The sequence below is a fragment of the Octopus sinensis genome, linkage group LG1, assembly GCF_006345805.1.
Source record: "Octopus sinensis linkage group LG1, ASM634580v1, whole genome shotgun sequence".
Lineage (NCBI taxonomy): Eukaryota > Metazoa > Mollusca > Cephalopoda > Octopoda > Octopodidae > Octopus > Octopus sinensis.
The window spans coordinates 117,655,227-117,674,230 of NC_042997.1; the positions used below are offsets into that span (position 1 = coordinate 117,655,227).

General features: G+C 38.8%; 1 protein-coding gene and 1 long non-coding RNA gene across 2 annotated transcripts in view; one reads left to right on the plus strand and one right to left on the minus strand.

Annotated features, from left to right (window-relative positions):
* Nucleotides 1–18,272, minus strand: part of LOC115212259 (uridine-cytidine kinase 2) — a 71,396-nt gene extending 53,124 nt beyond the window's left edge. Inside the window, exon 1 of the mRNA XM_029781101.2 lies at nt 18,048–18,272. Coding sequence (XP_029636961.1) covers nt 18,048–18,155 — 108 coding nt within the window. The 5' untranslated portion in view covers nt 18,156–18,272. The remainder of the gene's footprint in view (nt 1–18,047) is intronic.
* On the plus strand, nt 9,494–16,712 carry LOC118764024. The gene is made up of 3 exons (XR_004999809.1): nt 9,494–9,503; nt 11,309–11,318; nt 16,568–16,712. It is a non-coding gene; the product is annotated as an uncharacterized LOC118764024 (long non-coding RNA).
* Nucleotides 18,273–19,004: the final 732 nt, after the last annotated feature.

Here is a 19,004-nt window from a genome sequence, read left to right on the forward strand (position 1 = left end):
ACACAGAAAGAAGAGAGAAAAAAAAAATGCGTGCAGTAGCTAACGAATCAACATGGCGATCTGATTTCGGCCAGAGGTCAAAGATCAAACATGAGACACGAGAGCGAAATAAGGGGAGATAATAGGGTTGATAAAAGGTTGAGTGACCAGCTAAAAGTGCGTGGGAGGGGTCTGGATGTGTGTATGTATAGGGTTGGTGTGTATTAGTATGTATACGGGTGTGTTGTGTGTGTGTGTGTGTGTATGAGAGAGTATTAGTGCGTAAGATTGGTCTGGACGTGCGTATGTATGGGGTTGGTGTATGTATTAGTATGTATTAGTATGTATTAGTACGTATTGGTATGTATAGGTGTGTGTGTGTGTGTGTGAGAGAGTATAAGTGCGTATGCGGGGTCTGGACGTGTGTATGTAAGGGTTGGTGTAAGTATTAGTATGTACTAGTATGTATTAGTACGTATTAGTATGTATTAGTTGGTGTGTGTATTAGTATGGCACATCATATGTGATGTGATGTGTAAAGTCATGTGGTGTAGTGAGGAGAAGAGGGGGAGGGGAGAAGAGAGGGGGAGAGAAGGGAGGGGAAGAAGAGGGGGAGGAGAAGGGGGGAGGAGACGATGGGGGAGAAGGAAGGTGAGGAGGGGGATGAAGGAGGAAAGAGGGAGAGGGGGAGAGAGAGAAGGGGAGAGAGGGAGTGAGGGAGCAGAGGGAAGGGGAAGAGGGAGGGAGAAAGAGGAAGAAGGGAAGGGGAGTAGGGGTGAAAGGATGAAGGACTGAAGAAGTAGGGGTCGGGGGGGGAAAGGATAGTATAGGTGAGGAGGGGGGGAGAGGGGGGTTAGATGAGGAGGGGGGGAGAGTTGAGACCAAATGGCGTATAAGAGCGAAGAGAGAAGATTAATTCCTGTTCACGGCGCAAACGGGAATCCGGATGGCCTCTGTGTAGGACAAACCGAACACAGATAGGTGTTGCAAGGAGTGAGTGACCGGTGGAGCGGAAATGGCGTGAGACCGGTGTGTCGTTCGCAAGGTGGATGTCACGAAGGTGTTCCGCGAACGGTCAGCCAAGCGGCGTCCCGTTTGTCCGATGTACAAGGAATTGCAGAGAGAGCAAGAGATGCAATAGATAATATTGCTGGAGGTGCAGGTGAAGGAGTGGATGATGGATAGGGTCGATGGTGGGTGCTAGTGAGGCGGGTGGTGTTGGAGAGGTAAGGGCAAGTGCGGCAACGTGGGCGGGAGCAGGGGAACGAGCCGGGTTGGGAGGTAGGGTCAGGGAAGGAGCTATGGACCAAAAGGTCTCGAAGGTTGTGGGCTCGTTTGAAAGAGGGGAGGGGTCGGTTAGGGAAGAGGTGTGAAGTGGACGGGTCGGACTGGAGATGACGGAAAGCTCGAAGAATGGTGCGTTGGAGACGTAGGGTCGTGGGGTGGTAAGTGAGGGGAAAAGGGAGGCGGGAGACTACAGGGCGGGTTCGGGGAGAAAGAGCAGATACACGGTCCACGGACCGTGCTCTGGCAAGGGCGGTGTGGATAGTGGTGAGGGGGTATCCACGTAGGGTGAAGTGGTGAGCCATACGTTGAGACTGAGTCTCAAAGTCATGGTCGTCACTACAGAGCCTACGTAGACGGAGGATTGGGAATAGGGGATGGAAAGCTTGGTGTGTTCTGGGTGGGGGGAAGAGAAGTGAGGTATGAGTGTGAGTCTGTGTGTTTGTAGTGAATGGAGGTGGTAAGAGTGGAGTGAAGAATGCTAACCGAAATGTCGAGGAAGGAGACAGAGGTGTTGGAGATAGTGGAAGTGAAGTGGAGGGCTGGATGGAAAGATTGGACGAAAGAGAGGAAGGAATCTAGATGTTCGCAGGAGAGTGAGGTGGCACCGATAATGTCGTCAATATAACAACCATATAGTTCAGGAGTGGGACCAGTGAAATTAGAGAATATTTGGGCCTCAACATAGCCAACGAACAGGTTCGCATAGTTGGGGCCCATTCGCGTTCCCATATATATATATATATTATATATATATATATATATATATATATATATTATACATATATATATGTATGTTTGTGTATACATATCAACATAAATATATGAAATATATTTATGAATGTTATATATATATATATATATATATATACATACTTATACATACATACATATATATATATATATACGTGTATGTATATATACACATATATATATGTGTATATACATATATATATATAATATATATATAATATATATATATATATTATATATATATATATACACATATATATATATACATATATATATATACACACACACACACATACACCTATAGTCATGAGAATATATATATATTTCTATACATCAGTCATTAGTCAGCAGCCATGTTGGGGCACCACCTTGAGAGGGATTTAATTAAACAAAAATGTGTGTGTGTGTGCTTCTCTCAGTTTCCATCTACCAAATCCACTCACAAGGTTTTGGTAGTCCTGGCGCTTTAATAAAGAGACTTACCCAAAATGCCATACAATGGGATTATTATATAACACGCTTACACTATATAACATTATCACATTATACAACATTATTACATTATATAACATTATTACAATATATAACCTCACTGTATTTATAACATTGTTATGTTATATAACATTATGATATGACATAATATAACATTATCATATAAAATTATATCATACAATATTATTATATTATGTAACATTATTATATCTTACAACATTGTTATACTAAATATCAATATTAAATTATACAACATTATTATATTATACAATAGTGATATATTATATAACATTATTATGTTATATAACATTATTATAAAATGTTAATGTATTGTATAACATAATTATAGTATATGACATTATCATATAACATTATATTAAAAAATATTGTTATATAACATTATTGTATTGTATAGTTACAATACAATATATTGTTACACTATATATTATTATATTATACAGCATCACATTATTATATTATGCAATATTGTTATATTTTACAATATCATTATATTATATGACATTATCATATTATACATTATAGTATATGATATTATATAACATTACAATAGATAACATTATTATATTATATAACAATATGATACTATACAACATTATTATAATATATAACAGTATTATATTACCTTACTATATTATATAACATTATTACATTATGTAACATTATCGTTATACACGATCATCTCAAACAGTTTCTTATTTTATACAGTATCCCTCCTGATGGGTTGGAACCCCTGGCTGTTAATCAGAAGATATGGAGGCCCATGTGTGATACTGGAGTGAAGCACTTTGAATCCAAAGGCAGGAGACTGAATGAAGAAAGGAGATGACCTCATCATCAGCCCTTTGTGGCTATTGTTCTGGATGACCTTCAGTGCCATCATGATCTTCCTATATTGTATTGGTCTTCTTGGCCATGTCCACCCTCTTAAGAAAGAAGATGCTGGAGGCAGGGAAGGATGAATGTCTTGGATTAAAACTGCCATCACCTTTTATGGTCTGTCATAATCAGGAAGCAAGCGTGTTATACGACATTATTATATTATATGCTAATATCATATATTATATTTCATAAGAGCATTTTATTTTATAACATTATTATATCAAATAACATGATTATATAATATCATATTATACTAGCAGAGATACCCGGCATTGCTTGGGATTAAAATGGCATGGTTTTTTATTATTTTACTTGTTTCAGACATGCAGCTGCGGCAATGCTGAAGAAATAAACTTTCGTCGAAGAAATATATATATATAAATATATATATATATATATATATATAATATATATATATATATATATATATATATATATATATCTATATATATATATATATATACTATATATATATAGAAATACTATATGGTGTCATTATATTACATAATAATATCATATATTTCATAACAGTGTTATATTACATAACATGGTTGTATTATGTTATATTATGTAATGGCATTATATTTCATAACATTGTTTTATTGTTATATAACAATGTGATATTTCATAACATATTTTATTATATTATCTTATATTATATTATACAGCATTATTATAGTGCATAACATTATATCATCTGATTAAGTATTAAGTTATAACATGATGCCATTATATTATATAACATTATTATATTATACATTATTATATTATACAACATTGGTATATTCTATATCATTATTTTATTATGTTATATAACATTAGTGTGTTATACAGTATCATTATATCAAAGATCATTATTATGTTTTATTATATAAGAATATTTCATTTATACAACTTTATTATATTATATGGCATGATAACATTATAGAACATTATTATATAACTTTATTTATAGTATTATATATAACATTTTATTTAACATTATTACATTCTTTTGTATAACATTATTATATTATATAAGGTTATTGTTACATAACCTCACTATATTATATAACATTATTATGATATATAACATGAAATTATAAAACATATTAGATAACATTATAACATTATAAAACATTATTATATTATACAGCATTGTTATACTACATAACATTTTCATATTCTATAACGTTTTTGCATTATATAACATAATATTGAATAACATCATTATATTATATAACATTATACTATTAACATTATATAATATAATGTTATATAACATTATACAGTATCCCGCAAGTTTTATTAATGATAAGAAATATAGCATGAACACAATGCAAGAAAGCTTTCATAAATGTCAGCAATTGTGTAAATGTATGTACATACATAGAATTGAAGCATTTGAACAATCAGATACATTGTTCACAATATCACCAACCATGTAATATATACATACACACACACACACACACACACATATATATATATATAGGAGATGTACTTGCATAGCAAGTGACCTGATCTGAGATCATGTGCTGGAACGAAAGCAATTGCAGCATGGAAGGTGTTTATAAGCCATTTAATAAACACACAAAATGTTGAAGTGAATCTATTGGTCTTGTGTGTTTCTTAAATGGCTTATAAACACCTTCCACGCTGCAATTGTGATATATATATATATATACATATATATATATATTTCATTTTTAGACTCTTCCCAGACACAACAGAATATATATATATATATAATTATATTAAAAGTGCAAGGGCAAAAATGATAGGTCATTTTCGCTCTTGCTCCCTTAATATAATTATTTACATAAATACATTATTATTAATTTAATGTATAAATTGCCTATAAATTTTTATAGCATGCTATAAAAATTCCACTTTTCCCTGCTCACAAGGATCAGACAGATCTAGTACAGCCAGATGCTCTTCCTGTCACCAACCCTCACCTGTTTCCAAGTATGGCAATGCTTCACCATGCCTAGACAAGAATGGAAGATTAGAACTAAAACAACACCTCTTGCATGACAGTGACGCTCGCTTACAGCTATTGCCTGATGTCTCCTGAGGTAAGGAGAGACTGAAAGAAACACACACACAGACATACACACATATATTCTTTTATTCTTCTTCTTCTTTCAGTCATTTGACAGCAGCCATGCTGGAGCACTAACTTTAGTCAAACAAATTGACCCCAGGACTTATTCTTTGTAAGTCTAGTACTCATTCTAAAGATCTCTAAAGGCCGAACCGCTAAGTTACAGAGATGTAAACACACCAACATTGGTTGGCAAGCGATGGTGAGGGGATAAACACAGACACACAAATACATACACACACACACACACACACACACATATATATATCCCCACTCTCACCTCCCCCATCTCCCAACACCATCAAACCACACCACATACCACTACACCATACACAACCATACCACACAACACATCACATCACAACACACCACCACGCACACACCAGCACTGACCACTTCCCAGACCCACATTTTCACATGTACACATATACATACGCACACATCAAGATCACCAGCCCTCTTCCACACACACAAGCAAACTCTCTTATACACACGCACATATACCTTCATTTTGGGATACCCACGACTTTATTATCTCCCCTTCTCCCTAGCTCTCCTGTGTGACCCTTCTATCCGGCATTCGTCATGATAGATCGCTTGCCACTACACATTCTTTATTTTCTCTCCGTGGAAGAGCATAGACTCGAAACATTAAAGACTTTTCACTTCCTAAGCGTTAAACTAATACATCTGTTTGTTGTCTACATCACCTGTCTTCATCTTTTGTTTTTTTGTGAATTCTTCCCCTATCTATATATATATATATATATATATATATACGATGGACTTCTTTCAATTTCCATCTACCAAATCCACTCACAAGGCCTGAGTCTATAGTAGAAGACACTTGCCCAAGGTGCCACACAGTGGGACTGAACCCAGAATCAAGTGTCTGGGAAGCTAGCTTCTTACCACACAGCCACCCCTGTTCCTCATCATCATCATCATCATCATCATCATCATTTAACGTCCACTTTCCATGCTAGCATGGGTTGGACGGTTCAACTGGGGTCTGGGAAGCCCAAAGGCTGCACCAGGCCAGTCAGATCTGGCAGTGTTTCTACAGCTGGATGCCCTTCCTAACATAAACCACTCCGTGAGTGTAGTGGGTGCTTTTTATGTGCCACCGACACAGGTGCCAGACGAGGCTGGCAAACGGCCACGCTCGGATGGTGTTTTTTACATGCCACCGGCACGGAGGCCAGGCGAGGCTGGCACAGCCACGATCGGATGGTGTTTGTTACGTGCCACCAGCACAGAGGCCAGTCGATGCAGTACTGGCTACGGCCACGTTCGGATGGTTTTCTTATGTGCCACCGGCACTGGTATCACAAAACTACAAATTCCATTGATGTTCATCGATTTTGATTTGATTCTTTGATTTTTGATTTTTGATTTTCACTTGCCTCAACAGGTCTTCACAAGTAGAGTTATGTGTCCCAAGAAGGAAGGTATGCACAGGTGGACTGACTACGTCCCAGGTAGGGGCCATGGGTTATGGCCTCACTTGTCCTGCCGGGTCTTCTCGCGCACAGCATACTTCCAAAGGTCTCAGTCTCTGGTCATTTCCTCGGTGAGACCTAAAGAGCGAAGGTCGTTCTTCACCACCTCGTCCCAGGTTTTCCTAGGTCTACCTCTTCCACAGGTTCCCTCAACCGCTAGGGTGTGGCACTTTTTCACACAACTATCTTCATCTATTCTTACTACGTGTCCATACCAGCGTAGACGCCTCTCAAGGCACTTACACTCTGTCGGGTATGAACACGGACATTACACATCCAACGGAGCATACTGGCTTCATTTCTTGCGAGCTTACGCATATTCTCAGCAGTCACGGCCCATGTTTCACTGCCATGTAGCATGGCTGTTCGCACACATGCGTCATACAGTCTGCCTTTTACTCTGAGCGAGAGGCCTTTTGTCACCAGCAGAGGTAAGAGCTCTCTGAACTTTGCCCAGGCTATTCTTACTCTAGCAGTTACACTTTCGGCACACCCACTCCCGCTACTGACTTGGTCACCTAGGTAACGGAAACTATCAACTATTTCAAGTTTTTCTCCCTGGAATGTGGTGGAAGATGGTCTCTGCGCATTTTCAGTGTTTATTGCACCAGAGCATCTGCCACATACAAAAACTATATTCCTAGTTAGCCTTCCTTTGACATTGCTGCACCTCTTATGTGTCCATAGCTTACACTTGGTGCATTTAATAGAGTTCCTACCTATGCCTTTTCTACAGATCGAGCAGGGCCATCTACCTGAAGGCGTTTGAGATTTGTCTACCTTCCTACTTATTAGGACTTTGGTTTTAGCTAGTTGACTCTAAGGCCCTTCGATTCTAATCCTTGCTTCCACGCCTGAAGCTTCTCCTTGAGTTCTGATAGTGATTCAGCAATTAGAGCAAGGTCATCAGCATAGAGGAGCTCCCAGGGGCATCCTGTCTTGAATTCCTCCGTTATTGCCTATATGTACAAATACACTCAAACATACACATACATATTTGTATATACATCTATACCTGTGCATACACATAAGTTTGTTTTTGTGTATGTATGTGTGTGTATGTGTGTGTGTGTGTGTGTGTGTGTGTGTGTGAAATTAAATATAATTCATGAATCTGCAACAATGTGCAGATCCATTTTGATTAAAGTACCAGTGATTTCAGAGTTTACTATGCATAACCCACAATTAGTGTCTCTGTCTGTCACTCCCATTACATTTCTTGATTTAGCTTCCTTCTAGGAGCATGACTGACAGGACACATTCTGCATTTTATTATAAGTAAAATATAACAATTTTATATTTTATAACATGTTGAGGCACATGGCCTAGTGGTTAGAGCAGCGGACTCGTGGTCAAGGGATCGTGGGTTCGAATCTCAGACTGGGCGATGTGTGTGTTTATGAGCAAAACACCTAAGCTTTACACGGCTCCGGCAGAAGGTAATGGCAACTCTTTCTCCACAACTTTCTCTTGCTCTTTCCTCCTGCACCTTGCAGCTCACCTGCGACGAACCAGCATCCCGTCCAGGTGGGGAACCTATACGCCAAGGAAACCAGGAAACTGGCACTTATGAGCCAGGCATGGCTAGAGAAGGAACAAACAACAACAATATTATATCATGTTATATAACATCATTGTATTATATGTCATAAATTATATTATTATACAATATTGCTATATTATACACATTAATTATAATACAATATATAAATTATTATATAAATTATTATACAATATAACTATATTATATAATAATGTTATATAATGTAAAACAGATGGTTTGTTTGCAAAACATGTTTTATATCACATAACATTATTATATACATTATTGTATTATACAGCATTATTATATTATATGTGCCACCAGCACAAGAGCCAGTCAGAGGGTACTGGCATCAGCTATGATCAGTTGGTGCTTTTTAAGTTCCACTGGCACGGGAGCCAGTCAGGCGGACCAGTCCAGGTCAGTGTATTGGTAAGAAATAAGAATTATTAGAACAGGAGACGGGATGCCTTATGATATATCGATTCCAGTTCTGTATAATCAGAATTTGAGAAGTGATATTTTTGTCAGGAGTTGCAGCCAACAGGCAGTGTCAGTAATTTGAAAAACCAATTGAAGTGTAAGTTTTCATGATTCTATTGGAAGACTGACTGCCTATTTCTTTACTACCCACAAGGGGCTAAACACAGAGAGGACAAACAAGGACAGACAAACGGATTAAGTCGATTATATCAACCCCAGTGCATAACTGGTACTTAATTTATCGACCCCGAAAGGATGAAAGGCAAAGTCGACCTTGGCGGAATTTGAACTCAGAACGTAACGGCAGACAAAATACGGCTACACATTTCGCCTGGCGTGCTAACATTTCTGCCAGCTCGCTGCCTTCTTTGGAAGACTAACTGCTATCATCACCTCCACCAGCAAGAAGAAAGAAGAGCCAGAGGCTTGGAGATTGAGGAACTAGAGACAAGTTCTATCTGGAACTGACAGAATTGTTGTTCCTCACCACATTGTTTTTGAAACTGCTTTCTTCCCTTTCAAACTGCAACTAGATTTGATCCTGTACTGCTATTACCTGATGAAACTGCAGGCTTCTAGAAAACATAAAAAGTTGGGGAGGGTGTTGAAATTGCTTAGCCCTAATTGAACACAATTATTGATCGAGGCGGCAAGCTGGCAGAAACGTTAGCGTGCCGGGCAAAATGCTTAGCAGTATTTCTTCTGTCGTTATGTTCTGAGTTCAAATTCCGAGGTAGACTTTGCCTTTCATCCTTTCAGGGTCGATAAATAAAGTACCAGTTTCACACTGGGTCAATGTAATCGACTTTGTCTGTCCTTGTTTGTCCCCTCTTTGTTTAGCCCCTTTATATATATATTTTTTTATAATATTTTTGGTGTTTTTGTAAAATCTCAGAAAATAATTAAAAATTCACATTTTTTGTCAAATTATTTTGTTATATTTCTCATCTTATGGGTAGTAAAGAAATATATTGATCAAATAAAGACATTCCAACCATCATTATTATCCTATCTTCTTTTTTTTTTCAGGTAGGTTACCTACCATCATCATCATTGTCGTTTAATGTCTGCCTTCCTTGCTGGCATGGGCTGGATAGTTTGACAGGAGCCAGCCAGGTACAAGGCTACACCAGGCTTTTGTGTGTGTTTTGGCATGGTTTTTACAGCAGGATGCCCTTCCTAACACCAACCATCACGCAGAGTGGACTACATTTATTAAATGTGCTTTTTTTTTTTTCTACTGGTGAATCACTGATGATGGTGCCATGTAAAAAGCATCCAGTACACACTGTGGAGTGGTTGGCATTGGAAAGGGCATCCAGCCATAGAAACCAAGCCAAAATGGACTATGGAACCTGGTGTGGTCCCTGGCTTTGCCAATCCTGTCAAACTGTCCAACCCATGCCAGCATGGAAAACAGATGTTAAATGATGATGATCAACTGGTTTATCAAATTCTTATTTACTGGTGAAGGTTGTGTAGGCTTACGACTTAAATCTAAAAGATTGTTTTGATAACACAAATATCACTATGTTATATATCACAAAAAATGTCACAAACATCTCACACTAATATCTTTAAAAAAAATTGTAGGACAGATGAAATGATGTAGTCCAAGGTACAATATGACTAAATAAAGTAGGTAGTCATGACTGTATTTTCCTTTGATCAAAAGGCTGAAAACTGTCACAAGACTAAACAGCAGCAGCAGCAGCATCGGCAGCAGCGACGACAACAACAACAGTAAATACTTTTGAAAACTGGAACAGAGACTTAATCGTCGTGTCGGTTTCATAGGAGAAAAGGGACCATTGTCCCTGATCTTCGTAAGTCCCTTCCCCTTCATTCTCAGGCTGTTGTCCCCCCCCCCTCGTGCACTTCCAGTTCCAATTAACCCACATCTCTTAAGTTGACCTCTGTAGGAAGGCGAGTTCAGTGGGCTGACATTTTGAGGTGAGAGGACGAAGTGAGGAGAATGTGATTAGTATAGAAGCCTAACGTGGTGGGAGAAGGGCAGGAGCGGAAAGCCTGATGCACTGGGTGTTACATAAGACTGGCAAGTTTTCAGGAGCAGATGGCATTGGATCACCATCATCATAATCAACATCATCATAATCATCATCATCATCATCATCACCACCACCACCTTCATCTCATCATTTAACACCCATCTTGGACTGTTTGATAGGATCCAGCAAGCGTCAGGGTTACATCAAACACCAATGTCGGCTTTGGCATGGTTTCTACAGTTGGATGTACTTCCTGATGCCAACTACTTTACAGGGTATGTTGGGTGCTTGTTTTTGTGACCAAAAATAAACATAGTTCTTCTGTGTGTCACAAGTTATAGTGTTTTGGCTGCAGATTCTGATTCTAAAAGGCTACATGTGATTGGGTATATGCTGTGGGATAAATATTCATGTGGGCCTCACCAAGGTGATGACAAGTGACTGAGACCTTTGGAGATATGCTGTGCTTGAGAAGACCCGGCAAACCAAGTGAGACTGTAACTGTGACCGACGCCAGTGTCACATAACCAACCCATTTAAGAGTACCCTCCAATCATTGGGCAATAAATTGTGCTTGCGAAGACCTGTTGAGGCAAGTGAAGTCGTTGTCATGGCCGATGACAGTACCGCCTGATTGGCACCTGTGCTGGTGGCACATATAAGGCAACATTCGATGTGGTCGATGCTAATGCTACCTGACTGGTCTCATGCCGATGACACATAAAAGTGTGATCATTGCCAGTGCCGCCTGACTGGCTCCCATGCCAGTGGCACATAAAAAGCACCCACTACATTCTCAGAGTGGTTGGTGTTGGGAAGGGCATCCAGCTGTAGAAACATTACCAGATTGGATTGGAGCCTGGCGCAGCCTTCTGGCTTGCCAGCCCTCAGTCCAACCCATGCCAGCATGGAAGGTAGATGTTAAACGATGATGATGATAGACTGTAGGCATTAATAAAACAAATTGCTAACAAAATGCCTAAAAGCCTCATCATTTACAGACGATATATAAAAAATATTATGGCAAAAAATAATTTAGCATATTGTGTGTGTATGAGAGAGAGAGAGATAGAGAGAAAGAGAGAGACAGAGTGAGAAAGAGAGAGAGGCAGAGAGAGCATACACATATATACATACAGTCATTGATATTAAAAAAAATTAAATGAGTTTTACCCTAACATACATGTAAACAATCATAAAAAATGAGGTAGTATCAAAAAGTTTCCAGACTAGTTCTGTAGCACACCAACAGATGCCAGCACACAGTTGCATGCACAGAGAGAGCTAGCAGTGACTTTCAGGAGGCAGTGTGTTGAGTGACATCGCTGTGTTTACTTAACAAGTTGTGAAATTTGTGTTTTGTCATGGCCAGGTGAAATTTTGCAATAAACCTGGAAAGTCTGCTACAGAGACATTGAGCATGCTTCAGCAAACTTATGGTGACAAGGCAATGGGTTGTACACACTTTTAAGTGGCACAGGCGCTTCAGAAGTGGAAAAATGTCCCTGAAAGATGATGAGCAGTCTTGAGCATCACCCACAAAAATGTGGAGAAAATTCATCACTTTGTGCATAAGGATCGTTGGAGGACCATCAACGACATTGCTGATGTTGTTGGTCTGTCACATGGAGCAAAAGAATATGTACCAACCTACTTGGAGCAAAAGAATACGTACCAACCTACAGGGGGCAAAAGAATACGTACCAACCCGCCTGGAGCAAAAAAATATGTAGCAACCTACCTGGAGCAAAAGATTAGGTACCAACCCAACATGAGCAAAAGAATATGTACCAACCTACATGGAGCAAAAGAATATGTACCAACCTACTGGGGGCAAAAGAATACGTACCAACCCACCTGGAGCAAAAGAATATGTACCAACCCACCTGGAGCAAAAGAATATGTACCAACCCACCTGGAGCAAAAGAATATGTACCAACCCACATGGACCAAAAGAATATGTACCAACCTACTGGGGGCAAAAAGATATGTACCAACCAACCTGGGGGCAAAAAATATGCACCAAAAGAATAAGTAGCAACCTACTAGGGGCAAAAAAATATGCACCAACCAACCTGGAGCAAAAGAATATGTACCAACCTACCTGGAGCAAAGTCTGGCTATATCAGGATTCTTGGGGAGAGAACATAACACCATAATTAATGTTCTACAAATGATCGAAGTATGTGGAAGAATAAAAATCTGCAAGACCTTCTTAGGATTTAAAGGATGATGAACAAAACAAGAAGTTGTCTAACACAGTCTTGCTGCCAAGCAGGTGACCAGTTGAAATTAACTTTAAATTAAAAAGCAAAAAAGAGAACATACATACATACATATATGTTCTCTTTTTTGCTTTTTAATTTAAAGTTAATATATATATACACACATATTGCACTGATGCAATACCAGGCAGTGGCGCTCATGGCTTCTGAACTTAATTGATTGGAAGTGTCAACATGTACATTGTTTTGCTGTGGTATAAAAAGATGGCCTACAACAAATATTCTGCTCAATACCACAGATTTGCTTGTCAGTTGTTTGACCATGACTAGTTGAGCATGTCCCTTAGTAGCTGGCAATATGTGCATCTCTGACCATGAGCAGGAGTAGTGGGTGGGGGCATCATAGCTATGTGTTGAGAGAAATTCTTTGGAGTTTGAATAATTCACCTCTGGAAACATGGGTATTTCATTCATCATCTTTAGGCAACTCCTAATCAAAGACCTTTTGAGTGGAATAGGCTACTCAACCTGAAGAAGATTCTAATTAGGCCCCACCTTCAAGGTCATGAGTTGTTTATCTTGATATGAGATCACCATGTTGCACACATATGGCCGTGATGCATGTGCCTGGTGTACCCTTATCAGACAGGTAGTCATAATTGGTATACCGGGCTTCGTATATTTGTACTCCAGTATCACTTTGATGGCATGTACTTCTCTCTCATTCATACATACATGTGCACATTCATATATACACACATGTCCAACCCATGCTAGCATGGAAAGCGAATGTTAAACGATGATGATGATAACACAGATAAAAGGAGAAAAGGAAACTTGGTGTACAAAAATTTACTCATTTACAAGAAACTTCTTTCTCTATCATGTACGCCATTTCTGATAATTAATAAGTCAATTACCTTTAATTGCTGATAAAAGAAAACTGCTTGCATGAGTCATAAGAAGTCTTTTTGTAGCCAGTCAGTGTGATAAAAATAGTAGCCCGACCCTACTTCTACTGTCTTAGATAAAGAAGGAAGACACATTGACAAAGTAGTCTTACCCACCACTAAAAAAAGATAGGATGGTCACACATATTATAGGAATCTCTTTGATCATCAGTCTGCTCAATGTGCCCTGACATGGGGCTAAACAACAAAAACCAAGCTTCTGTTACCTAGGTGACCAAGTCAGCAGTAGGGGTGGATGCTCTGAGAGTGGAGTTGTTAGAATAAGAATAGCCTGGTCAAAGTTCAAACAGCTCCTAACTCTGCTGGTAACAAAGGGCCCCTTGCACAGAGTGAAAGGTAGACTGTATGATGCATATGTGCAAACAGCCATGCTACACAGCAGTGAAACATGGACCATGACTGTGGAGGACATGCATAGACTCGAAAGAAATGAAGCTAGCATGATCCGCTGGATGTGTAGTGTCAGTGTGCATACATGACAGTGTGTAAGCACCCTGAGAAAAAAGTTGGACATAAGAAGCACTAGGTGTGGTGTGCAAAAGAGACGACTGCACTGGTATGGTCATGTGTTATGTATGGATGAGGACAGCTGTGTAAAGAAGTACTGATCTTTAACCGTGGAAGGAACCTGTGGAAGAGGTAGACCCAGGAAGACCTGGGATGAGGTGGTGAAGCACGACCTTAAAACGTTGGGCCTCACTGAGGCAATGACAGGTGACTGAGACCTTTGGATATATGCTGCTTGAGAAAGCCCAGCAAGCTAAGTGAGATTGTAGCTATGGCCTATGCCAGTGTTGCATGACTGGCCCATTTAAGAGTATCCTTCAATCATTGGGCAATATACTGTGCTTGAAAAGACCTATTGAGTCAAGTAAAATCGTTGTCATTGCCGATGTCAGTACTGCCTGACTGGCACCTGTGCCAGACGCATGTAAAAAGCACCATTCAAGCATGGTCGATGCCAGTGCTGCCTGACTGGCCCCCATGCTGGTGGCACATAAAAAGTACCCACTACATTCTTGGAGTGTTTGGCGTTAGGAACAGCATCCAGTTGTAGAAACCTTGCCAAATCAGATTAGAGCCTGGTGCAGCCTCATGGCTTGCCAGTCCTCAGTCAAACCGTCCAGCCCATGCCAACATGGAAAGTGGACGTTAAATGATGATGATGATGATTCTCCAGACTCCAATGATCCCTAAGGGGTTCCTTGAGGATCATTTTGGTGTGGCAGCCATGCAGCATATCTAGGGCATGAAAGCTTGGCAGAGCCCATACCTCTCCAGGCTAAACTCGTTTCTACAGCTGAGTGGACTGGAGCAATGTGAAATGAAGTGTTTTACTCAAATAACACAATGGATTGCCCCAGCCAATGATTGAAACCACCATCTTACAATTGTGAATCCAACACCCTAACCACTAAGCAACATGCTTCCACTAGTGGTACTCATTTCTACAGCTGAGTGGACTGGAGTAACATGAAGTGAAGTGTTTTGCTCAAAAACAAATCACATTGCCATGCACCTTGAAAAGCCATAGGAGACCTAAATATTAAATGATACTAAAGTGGGTGGATTAGCCTCTTGAAATTGCTGGCCTGTTGATTTCCATGCTTAAAATAATAATACTGTTGCTACTGATGATGACAGTTTCCGACTACCAAATCTACTTGCAAGGTTTTGGTCAGCCTAGAGCTATAGTAGAAGATACTTGCCCAAAGTGCTACATAGTAGAACTGAACCCAGAACAACATGGTTGGGAAGAAAGATTCTTACCACACAACCACTTGTAATTATACCTTCATTTATATGATTAAGGCACACAGCCAATAACTTTGAAGAGGTTTTTAGATACTATCAACCACAGTAAATGACTAGTGCTTTATTTTGTCACTCTCAGAAAGATGAACAATCAAGTTAACTTTGGCAGAATTTGAACTCAGAACACAAAGAGCTGGAAGAAATACTACAAAGTATTTTTCGATGATCAAACAATTCTAACGTAAAATAACAATAAGCACACCAGGCAAAATGCTTAGTGGTATTTCATCTGCCACTATGTTCTGAGTTCAATTTCCACTGAGGTTGACTTTGTCTTTCACTCTTTCAGGGTCCATAGACTAAGTACCAGTGAAACACCAGAGTTGATGTAATCGACTAGTTCCCTCTCCAAAAATTTTGTCCCTATAATAAAAAGAATTATTATTATTATTATTATTATTATATGTAAATCCCCACACTGTGTTTCTCTTTCTATTGTCTCCCTCATCCGCCCTGGTGGTAAATTAATGAAATCACTATTATTATTAAGGCAATGAGCTGGCAGAATCATTCGTCCACAAGCTGAAATGCTTAGCTATATTTAGCCTGTCACTACATTCTGAGTTCAAATTCTGCTGAGGTCGTCTTTGCCTTTCATCCTTTTGGGGTCGATAAATTAAGTACTAGTGAAACACACTGGGGTCAGTTTAATCGACTAGTCCCATCCCACCAAAATTCGAGGCCTTGCACCTCCAGTAGAAAGGATTCTTCTTCTTATTATTATTATTATTATTATTTATAAACTATTTCAGGTGAGGGTTAAAACCAATGATATTGATACCAGAACTTAACCCAGAAGGATGAAAAGCCTAGTTGACCTAGATGGGAATGAAAGTAAATGTATAAGGGACGTAACTAGATACTGCAAGATATTTTCGTCGGATGCTCAACGATTGTGCCACCTACTGCTTTATAATAATGTTTTACAGTTTCAGCAAACAATTCCATAACAGTCGATCCTTGGGCTTTTGGGTAAGCGAGAGCAGGTCTGCCAAACAGCGCTACGTCTTAATCATAATGCAACCGCTAATTACCAAAGAGACGTGGATTTCAAAAGTTGTTGGTTTATTATTCGAATTGCTTTCTAAAGCTAAAATTCTATGGGTCTTTTGACGCGCTACATTGAATGTCAAATAAGATCATCGATTCTACTTGTTTATGTTCGTTCGTGTTTATTTATTATTGTAACTGTAACTGTGTTGTTTACTATCACACAGCGCGAGCAAGTATACATACATACATACATACATACATGTATATATATATATATATATATATATATATATATATATATATATATATATATTATATATATATATATATGTATGTATGTATGTATGTATGTATACTTGCTCGCGCTGTGTGATAGTAAACAACACACACACACTCACATATATATATTATAGTAGTATGTTTACATGTTCACTACAGCAACTGCACTGAGATATCACCACCTCCCTTCAAAATAAGCAAAGTTACTACAATCGAGCTAAATAAACCTCCCCTATATGGTTGTTTGAGCTGTTAGAAATAGCAACGAAATGGTCCGACAATCACATTAGTGTTGTTGTTGTTGTTGTTTTTAAGAGTGTAGGTGACTAGTATATTATACATTTTACTCCAAAATACAACAACAACAATGTATTCTAGACTGGAATGTCTTTGATCATCGATCTACTTACTGGATCAGCTTTGACCTGAGACTAAACTACGACGACATACACAAAACCAATGGACATGTAAGGGATGTAAGCCAAGTAAAGTTGTGGCGTTATCCGAAGTGCGTTATAAATATAAAATCGTTTTCTATCTATATACGTATGTGCGTGTGAACATCGAAGCAAAAAACAGATGTTTACTTGTTTCGCTGAGACATGTTATCGACATAAAAGGCAGAAATGGATACAAAAAGAGCGGAGTTCATCACCGAAGTTATTAAAAACGTGCTCGTATACTTGTCAAACGTAACGATACAAACTCAAATTGAGTTGTCGAATATTACCTTTCCCGAAGCTGTACCTCCACCAATACCGATCATAAAGGGTTTATTTGGTCGCGTCATAAGGCCGTATGTGTTCTGATCGTTGCCCGTTTCTGCTCTGGAAGCCATGGTGGTGGTCGAATATATTTCTCTTTTTTTACCGCGACGTGTTCTCCGTTCGTTTCAAGGTAGATAACTCTATCTTTCTTTGTCACAAAGTGCTGTCCCCATAACTTACTTTTGGGGTTGCTTTCACCTGGGGGGGTTGATAATATTTTATTCTTATACAGATACAGGGAAATTCGATAAGTTCAGTTGCCGCGAGAAAAGTATATCCAACGAATCTGGCACTTTCACTTTGTCTGAAAGTGAAGAAGAAAGAGAAAGCGGTGTTATCGCTTTTGTTGTCGGCACATTGTGACCAAAGATCAAAAAGCCGGTTTGTTTAGTTTTCACTTTAAACAGTAATTAAGCATTATTGAAACCTTCTCCGAACTGAATCACCAGTTACTTCAGCTTTAAAATTTTACCTTATTTGTTTATGCTTATATTCTGTTCTTTCAAAGAGTGGGAGAGATGGTTTGCAACGGAAAACCGACCTAAGTACTTAGTGCTGTCTAAATATGATTCAAGGAGAGTAACAGTTTGTTGTCATTTTAGCAAGAAAACATGTGTGGGCATTAATCGACTCCATACGATTATTGTCGAAAACCAATTCATCAAAAAGGGACGATAAATATTTGAGTTTTAATGAAATAACAAAAGCAAACATTTAGCAATTGAAATTTAATATTAAGTTGCATTTCATCATATCAGATTAACTTTTAAGTGAAATAAGCTCGTGCTTTAGACACTAATTGAAGGAAGCTCCACAAATGTCCCCGCCACCACCCCCATAACCCAGTTCTACATTTATCAAGGCCAATAAAGTTGCTGAAAACGTTGATTTTTATTTCTTGTTGACCTAGTTATAAGTAA